Source organism: Chlorocebus sabaeus, chromosome X (genome assembly GCF_047675955.1).
Source record: "Chlorocebus sabaeus isolate Y175 chromosome X, mChlSab1.0.hap1, whole genome shotgun sequence".
Taxonomy (NCBI): Eukaryota; Metazoa; Chordata; class Mammalia; order Primates; family Cercopithecidae; genus Chlorocebus; species Chlorocebus sabaeus.
The window spans coordinates 81,883,850-81,896,698 of NC_132933.1; the positions used below are offsets into that span (position 1 = coordinate 81,883,850).

A 12,849-nucleotide genomic window follows, 5' to 3' on the forward strand; every position below is an offset into this window, starting at 1 on the left:
GCCTCTTGAATAGCTAGGACTGCAAGCATGCACCACCCTGCCTGGCTGATGATGATGATGATGATGATGATGATGATTATTATTATTATTTTGAGACAGAGTCTCCCTCTGTCACCCAGGCTGGAGTGCAGTGCCAACCTCTGCCTCCCAGGTTCACGTGAGTCTCCTGCCTTAGCCACCTGAGTAGCTGGGATTACAGGTGTGTGCCACCATCCCTGGCTATTTTTTTTTTTATTTTTTACTTTTAGGAGAGATGAGGTTTCACCATGTTGGCCAGGCTGGTCTCGATCTTTTAGCCTCAAGTGATCTGCCCGCCTCGGCCTCCCAAAGTGCTGGGATTATAGGTGTGAGTCACTGCACCCAGCCCTGGCTAATTTTAAATTTTTATTTATTTATTTATTTTTCTGTGGAGACAGGATCTCTATATGTTGCCCAGGCTGGTCTTAAACTCTTGGGCTCAAGTGATCCTCCCACCTCAGACTCCCAAAGTATTGGGATTATAGGCACGAGCAACCATGCCCTGCCTAACTCCTTCATTATGTTTCCCATCAACTTTTCATCTAATAGTTTAATCTGTTGATGACCATTGGTGGAATTAATCATTTTACTAGTAGTTTCAAAATAGTGATTCCCTAATTTTGTTTTCCACATTAATTAGTTGGAATTCTTCTGAAAGTAAGCTTTCCCTCATCAACTAGGACTACTATGTTACTCCTACAGGGAAGGCAGAATACATGATTAATTCTTTCCTTAATTACCAATTTTCAGAGTAAAGAGTTGGTGCTCTACTTACTTTCAATGATATCCGATGAGTTGTATATGTTTGTTCTTTCCCTGTCATTATTAACCACTCTTTAAAAAATGTCTATCACCATAATATGTACGTCTATTTATGTATCCATAAAAATTAAAAATTTTAAATAACTTTTACGTACATCTATTTATGTATCCATAAAAATTAAAAATTAAAAAATGTATTCAATGGGTTTTAATTGACTGCATTCATTATTCTTGTTAATGCTCAATTTTTACCATCTTTTGCCAATGTGTTGCCTCCTGTATGTTCCTGACATGACTCATTAGTGTTCCATAGCTTGCTTGATTCCTGGCACAAGGCTTATATGTTTCCTGCCTCAGACTTGCCATTTCTCCAAGGAGTCCTAGTTGACTTGTATTTTCTTTTTTTAAAAAACAGCTTTATTAAAGTTTAATTTACATAGTATAAAATTCACCTATTTTAAATATACAATTCAAAACTTTTTAGTAAATTTATAGTTGTGCAACTATGTCCACAATCCAGTTTTAAAACATTTCCATCAAACTAAAAGATCTCCTATATACTTTTGCAGTCAATCCTGCTTCATTTCTGTAGCCCCAGGCAACCACTAATATGCTGTCTGTAGATTTGCCTTTTCTAGATATTTTATGTAAATGAAATCATATGCTATACAGCCTTTTGCTTTCACTTAGCACTAGGTGTTTTTAAAATTTGAAATATACATGCCATAGAATTCATCATTTTAGAATGCATAACACAGTGGTTTTTAATATATTCACAAGGTGGTACAACTATCACCGCTATCTAATTCCAGAACATTTCCCTCACACCAAAAATAAACCCTATATCCATTAGTGTGCCCTTTCCATTTCCCCCTGCCCTCAGCCCCTGGCAGCCGTTAATCTACTTACTGTCTCTATGAATTTGCACACTCTGGACATCTCATATAAATGGAATCGCATAATATGTGGTCTTTTGTGTCTGGTTTCTTTCACTTAGCATAGTGTTTTCAAGGCATCCATGTTATAGCATGTATCAGTACTTCACTTCTTTTTATGGGTGATTAATATTCCACTGTATGGATATATAACACTTATCCATTCATCAGTTGATGGACGTTTTGGGTTGTTTCTGCTTTTTGGGTCATAGAGTAACTCTAATGTTTAGCCTTTTGAGGCACTGGCACATTGTTTTCCAAAGCACAGGCTTTTTACATTGGTTGTACCATTTTACGTTTCCACCAGTAGAGTATGAGGGTTTCAGTTTTCTCCACACCCTTGCCAACACTTACTTATTGTCCATCATTTTTACGATAGACATCCTAATGAGTGTAGCTACTTTGGAAAACAGTCTTGCAGTTCCTCAGAATGTTAAGCTTAGCGTTCTGATCCCCACTCCCTAACGATTGTTGTAGCTGTCCTTTTTTAATCTTTTTTTTTTGCCCCATCTCCCTCCACCCCTCTATTGTATTTTCTTTCTCCTCTCTTGTCCTCCTCTCCTTTCCTCTTGTCCCCTCCTCCCTTCCTGTCCTTCGGAGCCAGAGTCTCATTTTGTTGCCCAGGCTGGAGTGCAGTGGTGTGATCATAGGTCACTGCAGCCTCGATCTCCTGGGCTCAAGTGATCCTCCTGCCTCAGCTTCCCAAGCAGCTGGGACCACAGGCATGTTCCACCATGTCCAGCTAATTTTTAATTTTTTTTTTTTGTAGAGACAGGGTCTCCCTATGTTGCCCGGGCTGGTCTTGAACTTCTGGCCTCATGCGATTCTCCTGCCTCAGCCTTCCAAAGTGCTGGAATTACAAGCATGAGCCACCGTATCCAGACTTTTGCTCAGTTAAAATAAAAAAAATTGGCCGGGTACGGTGGTTCATACCTGTAATCCCAGCACTTTGGGAGGCCGAGGTGGGCGGATTACTTGAGGTCAGGAGTTGGAGACGAGCCTGGCCAACATGGTGAAACCCCCGTCTCTACTAAAAATACAAAAATTAGCCGGACTTCGTGGCACATGCCTGTAATCCCAGCTACTCGGGAGGCTGAGGCAGAAGAATTGCTTGAGCCCAGGAGATAGAGGTTGCAGTGAGCTGAGATTGTGCCACTGCACTCCAGCCTGGCCAACAGAGCAAGACTCTGTCTCAAAAAATAAAATAAAATAATAATTTTTTTTCATTTCTAAGCCTGGCTTTCTAGGTATCATATCTGGGTCAGGGTAACTTAGTGGTCAGTCAATAATTTGCTGGAGGTTGTCCTTAAACACCTTGGGCCAGTATGTCTTCTGCCCTTTGCTGACGAAGTTGTGTGTGGTTTGGGAAACACATTCAAAGTTTGGAGAGTTTACAAGTCTTCCGTGACTTTTACTTCCTGATAGGCCTTCTCATGTCCTGTGCCTGTGCAAGGCCTCACATTCAGCCAAGGAAATGTAAATAACTAGGCCCCTCTCTGGTACCTTGAACTTCAGTGCAGCCTTGCACATGCACACAGCCTCCTAGACAACCAGGGCCTTGAAGGTGCTTATCAAGCCCCACTATTACTGTCCTGTTTTCTGGATCTCTCTGTAAACTTCTGGCAGATCTGCTATTCTGTTGCTTGCTCCAACCAATATTGTAACTTCAGGTAACTGTGATATTGGCTTCCCATGTTTGTATGAAATTGAGTTAGCTATTGTTTTAAACACCCCTGGGTATAGGATTTTTTTGGTGCTCATTCTTTATGAAGTAATTCCCCTCCAGCATCTAAATTGTTATTTTTTATGGCTTGCCTTGACTTTTCTTATAAAATCAGCTCCAAGGGACCTAGTGGGAGCAGGGGAGATGGACGCAGCCCCATAATCTCCCACTGTTCTTAGCCAAAGGTTCCACAGGTTTTCTTAAATGCTTCTTAATTTGTTTAATTTTTGTCTATTTCCAGAGTCCTGAAATTATTGTTTTTGACAATTTTTCCAGTTTTATCATTGTTTTAAGGAAGAGAGGATTTGCTGAGTTCTCTGCCATTTCAGAAGTCCTGCCTAATTTATGTTTTTTTGTTTTTGTGTTTTTTTTTTTTTTTGAGACGGAGTCTCACTCTGTCACCAGGCTGGAGTGCAGTGGCACGATCTCAGCTCACTGCAAGCTCCACCTCCCGGGTTCAAGTGATTCTCCTGCCTCAGCATCCCAAGTAGCTGGAATTACAGGTGCATGCCACCACACCCAGCTAATTTTTGTATTTTTAGTAGAGATGGGGTTTCACCATGTTGACCAGGATGGTCTCGATCTCTTGACCTCGTGACCTGCCTGCCTTGACCTTCCAAAGTGCTGGGATTACAGGTGAGAGCCACCACACCCGGCCACTAATTTATGTTTTAAAAGATCATTCTTAAGTGTTCTTACTACAAAAAAAAGTATGGGATGTAATGCATATGTTACACAATGTGTACATCTTTCAAAACATCATATTGTATACCATAAATATCTATACTTTTTATTTGCCAACTTTTAAAAAAGAACATTCTGTTAGGAGTGGAGGATGGAAGGGAAGCTGGTGACCAGGAGTATATAATTTTACTCAGCAGTACTTTGTAAGCAGGAATGGAGAATATAAATAGTTTGGTTGATTTGTGGGTGAGAATTGACATAATAGGTGTGGTGGAAAATCAAGGGGATAGGAGAATAGAGAGTGCTGGTTACTTTTATTGAAGTCCCACTGTCCATAGACTCTTTCCTAAGTAGACAAGGAGGTGCAGTCCAAAAGTACGTGATGGCAATGGACTTTAGGGACTCAGGGGGAAAGGGTGGGAAGGGGGTGAGGGATAAAAGACTACAAATATGGTGCAGTGTATACTGCTCAGGTGATGGGTGCACCAAAATCTCACAAATCACCACTAAAGAGCTTACTCATGTAACCAAATACCACCTGTTCCCCAAAATCCTGTGGAAATAAAAATCTTTTTTAAAATAAAAGAATTCCAGTCCCCCCTCCCCCGAAAATAACAACAACAACAACAACAACAACAAAACCCAAAAGTATGTGATGGCTTTGGAAAATAGGTAAGAGGGTTAATGAATTAAAGGCCTTGAGTCAGTTGAAGGGTAAATTCGGGAGTATAAGGTTTAGGAGAGGTAGAATAACAAGTAGTTCTGAGAGTGGATCCTCTGTGTTTGGTTTTGGAAGTAGAGCCATTCCAAGTGTCACTCCAGAAACAAATAATTGATACCTGGCAGGGGAGATACCATGATCACAAAGGTGGTTTTCTCAGGGTGAGGCCCATCCATTGCATTCTGGGTGTGCTGGCCCTTGCGATTTCCCCAAATACAGGAAACTCGACTGCATAATGTGTGGTAGTGAGAGACTGAGTTTGTGCTTTCCCCTGAAAAAAGAAAGAAAGAAAGAAAGAAATGCATGATTGAAATGGAATTGAGATTAAGAAATTAGAATAGGGTATGTCAAGGATCCATGAGGTCTGGGTGTTAGATCATCAAGGGGGATGATGAAGGCTTTCAGGATGAGAAAAGGAAAACAGTTGGTACTGAAGTCCTCAGTGAATGTTGGGGGGAGACTCTGAGATTTTCATTTAACATTGAGAGAGTCATAAAATTGAGTATTATGAATTTTGAAGAAAGAGGTTATTGAGGTAAGATGGTAAAATAATACCTTGGGGATCCAGTGAAGAAGATACAAGAAGATGATAACCTGATCTTGACTTATGGGGAGATATGAGCAAAGGAAAATGAACAGCCTCAGCTGAGCATGATTGTGTGCACCTGTAATTCCAGCTACTCGGGAGACTGAAGTGGGAGGACCACTGAAGCCCCAGGAGTTCAAGGCCAGCCTGGGCAACATAGAGCAGGACCACTGTCTCTCTAAAAGAGAGAGAGAGAGAGAGAGAGAGAGAGAGAGAGAGAGAGAGAGAGAGAGAGAGAGAAAACAGCCTCAAATGAAGAGCTTGGCCAGGGAGGAAAAAGCAGCACAGTTCACGGTTTGAGGTGACCAGAGTTCAGGTAAGGAGAGGTGATAGATGCTGAATGGATGGGCATGACCAAAAGCTAGAAGGTTTTAGGGAATGGCGGCTAGTTTTGGCTCAAGCATAGGGTGCAATTAGTTGTATAAGAAAAAGATAATATTGGAATCTATGTGATTAGTTGGAATCCAGAACATAACTAAAGTCATTATTGTTAAAAATATTCTTCCCGGCCGGGCGCAGTGACTCATGCCTGTAATCCCAGCACTTTGGGAGGCCGAGGCGGGTGGATCATGAGGTCAAGAGATCGAGACCATCCTGGCTAACATGGTGAAACCCCATCTCTACTAAAAATACAAAAAATTAGCCGGGCGTGGTGGCAGGCGCCTGTACTCACAGCTATTTGGGAGGCTGAGGCAGGAGAATGGCATGAACCTGAGTGGTGGAGCTTGCAGTGAGCCGTGATCATGCCACTGCACTCCAGCCTGGGTGACAGAGTGAGACTCCATCTCAAAAAAATATATATATATATTATATATAGCATATATATAATATATATGTTGTTTATATATTTCATATATACATATAAAATATATACATAAAATTTTTAAATATATATATTATATATATATTTTTTCCTAGACAGTAAACCAAGGAAACCTTTTGAAATTGTTCTGTTTAGATCTCAGTGAAATTTAGGAACTGATATTGGTAGCTGGGAAGTAATTTGACAGCTTTGGAATACTGTGACTATGACAAACATGAAATTGGTATGTGTGATAAGTTATTAATGCCACCACTAGAATTAAAGTTGACTATAGATCATAATTTTGGTAAGAATGCAGTTTAGTATGAACTAGATTTTTCTTTGGGCTGTGTCCAGTATATTGTGATGAATTTTTTGTCTATTTGTAATTAGAAAATTGGAGCTTAAGAAAATGTATTGATGCCGGGCATAGTGGTGTGCGCCTATAGTCCCAGTTACTCAGGAGACTGAGGCAGTAGGATGACTTGAGCCCAGGAATTCGAGGCTGCAGTGAGCTATGATTGCACCACTCCACTCCAGGCTGGGTGACAGAGTGAGAACTCATCTCTAAAAACATGTATTGACTTTTTGGAATGACCTTTTTATATTCTTTTCCAGGACCATTTGCAATCCACAATATATAGAGGACTACCTGGGATCTGCTTTAGTGTGAGGGTTCTATCTTAATTACCCTAGCTATATTTGATATAATTTTATCTCTGTATAAATAAGATACATAGCTAGAAGCATGGAAGAGAAAATGTAAAGCAAAAATGAGAGTGAATCAGAGGTGTAGAGCTCCAGTTATGAAACCCTAAGAATATTAATTGCCGTGATGATAATCTGGCACATATTGAGTTCTGGCTACCATTTGTTACAGGATAAAAGAACATTGGAATAGTTGGATACTGAGGTGCATAATTGCTGGCAATGGAGTGGAGGAGAGGAGCTGATCAGCCGGAAAGGAACCTTATAGCTGTTGCTATACTAGTACTTTATATTTGATATTGGTTGACAACAGCAGAAAAATTATTTATCACCGTGCTGGGGACTTATTAAATTGATTTCTACTCTGAAATAACATGGAAGAATTTAATGGTTACTCTTAGAGATGTAATATTTCTTTATTTTTCATTCTAGCAACCATCAGAAAAAGAAATCACAAAAAATATATTGCTTGTACAGTCCTCTGTCATTTGTGACCTGGGATATTGTGCTCTCGGGCCCCCAGAATTCCAGTTTATGAAGCAATCTGTGTCATTCTGGTTTAGCCAGGTGAGTAGTCCCCCGGCTCTGTAGAAAAGAACAAGAAAGAAAAAGAACAAAAAAAGGGGAATGTGGAAAAATATAGATATGAATCTTAGACCCTAGAGGACAAGTTAAGGCCTGGGTTACAAGCGGCAAAACAGAGAGGAGGCCCCAGGGGTTATGGACACAGTCAGTAGAGTGGTAGTCATGAATTATAAAAACTGAGAACTAAGAGAACTAAGCCTGTGTGGGGGCCTGGCTTGAGTTCAAAAATGAAGAAGCTTACAGGAAGCAAGGTTAAATAGAAAGAAAGTATGCTTTCAAGTTAAAATGAATAGAAGGCCAGGCACGGTGACTCACACCTGTAATCCTAGCACTCTGGGAGGCCAAGGTGAGAGGATTGCTTGAGGTCAGAAGTTCGAGACCAGCCTGGATAATATAATGAGACCCTGTTTCTAAAAAAAAAAAAAAATTTAATTAGCTGGAAATGATGGTGCACTAATGTAGTCCCAGCAACTTGGAAGGCTGAGGCTGGAGGATTTCTTGAGCCCAGGAGTTTCAGGTTGCAGTGAGCTATGATGGCACCACTGCACTCCAGCCAGGGCAGTAGAGTGAAAATATCTATGAATATCTATGTGTCTCAAAAAACAAACAAAAAACCAAAAAGTCACAAAAAACTAAAAATACTAAAAATGGATAGAAGTTTAATTATAGGCCAGGCATAGTGGCTTGCGCCTATAATCCCTGCAATTTGGGAGACTGAGGTGGGAGGATCACTTGAGCCTAGGAGTTTGAGATCAGCCTGGGCAACATAGAGAGACCTTGTCCCTGCAATAACTAACTAACTAAATAAATAAATAGAAATTGAACTATGATGACTTATCCTTTTCTAATGAAATATTGGCTATATAGAGATACCAATCATATTTTAAAGGTTTCTTGGCCGCCTCCGTTGCCGCCATCATGCCAGCCCCTCGGGTCTCGGCAAGGCCGGGTGATGCTCCAGAATGGGAGACAAGCCAATTTGGGAGCAGGTTGGATCCGGCTTCATTCAACATTACTACCAGTTATTTGATAACGATAGAACCCAATTAGGTGCAATTTACGTTGATGCATCATGCCTTACGTGAGAAGGACAACAGTTCCAGGGGAAAGCTGCCACTGTGGAGAAGTTGTCCAGCCTTCCGTTCCAGAAAATCCAGCATTAGCCCACGCCAGATGACTGCATCATCAGCATGGCTGTAGGGTCAGCTTAAGGCGGATGAAGACCTCATCATGGGGTTCCACCAGATGTTCCTGTTAAAGAACGTCAACGATGCTTTCACCAATGACATGTTCAGGCTTGCCCTGCACAACTTCGGTTGACCTTCTCTCAGCCAGGCACTCATACTGTTTCCTCCTCCCTCCTCTTCCCAATACTATTCCCACTCTTCCAGGTGCTCCAAATGTCATGCACAAATGAGCAGGGCTGTGGCGGGAGTGGGCTCAGTGCACTGCTGCCACCAAGGTGTTGTGCATGATGTTTGGACACTAGACTAGTTGCTTCTGACGGAAGAAGTTTGTGTTGTACCAGCGCATGCCGTGGAAAGACTTAAGTAATGCAAAAGGTTGTCCTTTTTTTTTTTTAAATCTGTGGAGCAGTTGCTCTAGTAACCCAAAGAAGGGAAGGAGAAAGCAGCTGCCTCACCGCCCAGACATTGATTTGTTCAGATGATACAATGAAACCACAAGAGTTTTATTAACAACAAAAAAAGATTTCTTTAATATTTAATAGTTGAAAGATTGAATCCTGGCTCTCCTATGTACTAGCTGCCTGATCATGGAAATATTATTTGCTTTCTCCAAACTTCAGTTTCTTCATCTATCAAGTGGATTGATACTTACTGTAAGAATTAAATGAAAAAAAATAAACCACACAACACGATGGCTGGCACATACTTAGAGCTCAATAGTCACTATTATTAGGCAGTGGAAAGCAGAGTTAATGAGATGGAAGTTGAATCATGTGATGGATTATTCTTCACAGATAGGTATGCAATTAATTATTTCTTGTCAGAGCAGCTTACGAAAGTTTAAGGGTCAGAGTTTCTTGGACATCAGGCTGTAATGAATGCAAATTAGGCTCATTTGAAGAAAAGTAGTTCCCTTTTGTTTCCTGAGTTTGTAAGAAATTAGATCTTCTGTATATTTTCTCTGATGGTTAATTTTAGATGTCAACTTGACTGGATTAAGGAACACCTAGAATCCTGGTGTATCTGTGAGGGTGTTTCCGAAAGAGATGATTGTGTGAGTCTGAGTGGACTAGGTGGGGAAGATTTGCCCTTAGTGTGGGCAGGCATCATCCGATCTGTTAGGGACCTGTAGGGAACAAAAAATGAGAAAAAGGCAAATGTGTTGATTTATCTGCTGGAGCTGGGATACATTTGTCTCCTGCTTTGGGCAATAGAACTCTGGTCTCCCCAGTCTTTGGACTCCAGAACTTACACCAGTGCCCCCTGCCTAACCTTTGGTTCTCAGGCCTCTGGCCTCAGACTGAGAGTTACACGCCATTGGCTTCCCGATTTCTGAGGCCCTCAGATTTGGACTGAGCCATGCTCTCAGCATCCCAGGGTCTCCAGCTTGCAGATGACCTGTTGTGGGATTTCTCAACCTCTATAATCATGTGTGTCAATTCTCCTAATAAATTCCCTCTCATATATCTATCTATATGTATCCTATTGGTTCTGTCTCTCTGGAGAACTCCGACTAATATACTTTCCTTCCAGAATAGTACTTTTAACAGTAGCATTCTTTTTATTATTATTATTATTTTTTAGACAGAGTTTCACTTTTGTTGCCCAGGCTGGAATGCAATGGTGCAATCTTGGCTCACTGCAACCTCTGCCTCCCGGGTTCAAGTAATTCTCCTGCCTCAGCCTCCAGAGCAGCTGGGATTACAGGCATGCGCCACCATGCCCGGCTAATTTTGTATTTTTAGTAGAGACAGAGTTTCTCCATGTTGGTCAGGCTGGTCTCAAACTCCTGACCTCAGGTGATCCACCTGCCTCGGCCTCCCAAAGTGCTGGGATTACAGGCGTGAGCCACCGTGCCCAGCCAACATTAGCATTCTTAGTATTTACCATTAGTATTTTTAATGTCTTTGTTTGACTCAAATCTTGAATTTTTTGGAAAATAGTAAAACGATGGACAGGTTAGGTAGACAGACCATGCTAGTTTAAAACAGAGAAGATGGTAAAGTATAAAAGATAGCTGGGCATGGCAGCATGCACCTGTAGTCCCAGCTACTCAGAAGGCTGGGGTGGGAGGATCACTTGAGACCAGTAGTTTGAGGCCAGCCTGGGCAACATAGTGAGACCCCATCTCTAAGAAAAAAAAAGTTTCCTCGTTAATCAGTTCAGATCACCTTTTGGATATAAGTCATTAGGTTATTTGTCTGGGTAGAGTAAAGCAGGCTGCCGGGAGTTGAAGCGTCACAGGGAGACTAAAGAAGAGGTACTAAAGAGGCTCTTTAGACGGCTTATTAAAGTTAAGGAGGAGGAGTTAGGCCTCTCAGTCTAGATAGCAAGGAAAGGGATGGACTGGTGTTTTGTTTGTTTGTTTGAGACAGAGTCTTGCTCTGTTGCCCAGGCTAGAGTGCAGTGGCGCCATCTTGGCTCACTGCAACCTCCACCTCCCAGGTTCATGCTATTCTCCTGCCTCAGCCTCCTGAGTAGCTGGGACTACAGGTGTCCACCACCATGCCCAGTTAATTTTTTGTATTTTTAGTGGAGATGGGGTTTCACCGTGTTAGCCAGGATGGTCTCAATCTCCTGACCTCGTGATCCGCCCACCTCAGCCTCCCAAAGTGCTGGGATTACAGGCGTAAGCCACCGCTTCTGGCCATACACTTTATTTTTTAGAGAAGTTTTAGATTAACAGCAAAATTGAGCAGAAAGTATAGAGAGTTCCCATATACTTCCTGTCTACACATGTACAATCTCTTTTACTATCAACATCCCATACCACAGTGGTATATTTGTCACAATCAATGAGCCATCATTACCACCCAAGGTCTATAGTTTACATTAGGGTTCACTCTTGGTATTATACATTCTGTGGGTTTCAACAAATGTTTAGTGACATGTATCTACCATTACAGTATCATACAGAATAGTTTCACTGCCCTAAAAACCCTCTGTGCTCCACCTATTCATCCCTCTCCTCCCAATCCCTGGAAGCCACTATAGTCATCATGATGTACAATAGATCTCCTGGCCAGGCGCAGTGGCTCACAACCATACTCCCAGCACTTTCGGAGGCTGAGACTGGTAGATCACTTGAGGTCAGGAGTTTGAGACCAGCCTGGCCAACATGGTGAAACGCTGTCTCTACTAAAAACAGAAAACTTAGCCGGGGACAGTGGCTTGGGTTTGTGATCCCAGCAACTTGAGAGGCTGAGGCAGTAAGATCACTTGAGACCAGGAGTGTGAGGCTGCAATAAGCTATGACTGTGTCACTGTACTCCAGTCTTGGCAACAGAACAAGACCCTGTCTCTAAAATAAATAAATAAATAAATAAATAAATAAATAAATAAATAAAATAAAATAAAGAGGTTAAAATGGTGAATTTTACCTTAATTTAAAAACCACTCTTTTGTCTCTCTGTTATTTACAGAATAAAACTCTTTAACAAGCCAGGCGTGGTGGCTCATGCTTGTAATTCCAGCGCTTTGGGAAGCTGAAGTAGGAGGATTAGTTGAGGCCAGGGGTTGGAGACCAGTCTGGGTGACAGAATGAGACGCTATCTGTACTAAATAAATAAATAAATAAATATTGCACACCTCTAGTTTTAGTGCCTTAGGAAGCTGAGACGGGAGGATCACTTGAGCCTAGGAGTTGGAGGTTCCAGTGAGCTATGATTGCACCACTGTACTCCAGCCTGTCTCTGAAAAACAAAGCAAAACAAAACAAAGCAACTCTTTAACTTGGCATGCAAAGCCCCACCTGTGTCTCTAGTCTCATTATTCACATGTATCTCCTTTCACAAATATTCTAGACATATTGAAAGTAAAACTTCTTTTCTGTATCCCTGTGTCTTTACGTATCCTGTTCCCTATGCCTAGAATTACCAGTATTCTACTCACTTGGCAAATTTATAATCACTTTAGAAAATTCTGCTAAAATAACCTAAGTTGGGTTTGGTAACATACCTATAATCTCAGCTACCCAGGAGGCTGAGGCAGGAGGATCACTTGAGCCCAGGAGTTTAAGACCAGCCTGGCAAGGCAGTGAGACCTTCATCTCTGGGGAAAAAAAAAAAAAAAAAATTAGCTGGCTGTGGTGGTGCACACCTGTAGTTGCAGCTATTTGGGAGGCTGAGGTAGAGGACCT

The 12,849-nt window shown here is 41.6% G+C and overlaps 1 protein-coding gene and 1 non-coding gene across 3 annotated transcripts in view; both read left to right on the forward strand.

The window, feature by feature from the left end:
• SNX12 (sorting nexin 12) overlaps positions 1-9,402 on the forward strand; it is a 54,283-nt gene extending 44,881 nt beyond the window's left edge. For both annotated transcript variants that reach the window (XR_012091953.1, XM_073013590.1), the window contains 2 exons: positions 7,372-7,506; positions 8,414-9,402. Coding sequence is in view for 1 of the 2 variants with exons in the window: in XM_073013590.1 (XP_072869691.1) it covers positions 7,372-7,506; positions 8,414-8,554 (276 nt within the window). In the remaining variant the exon portion in view is untranslated. The remainder of the gene's footprint in view (positions 1-7,371; positions 7,507-8,413) is intronic.
• Positions 4,954-5,117, forward strand: LOC119621029 (U1 spliceosomal RNA). Its single transcript, XR_005237562.1, has one exon. It is a non-coding gene; the product is annotated as a U1 spliceosomal RNA (small nuclear RNA).
• Positions 9,403-12,849: the final 3,447 nt, after the last annotated feature.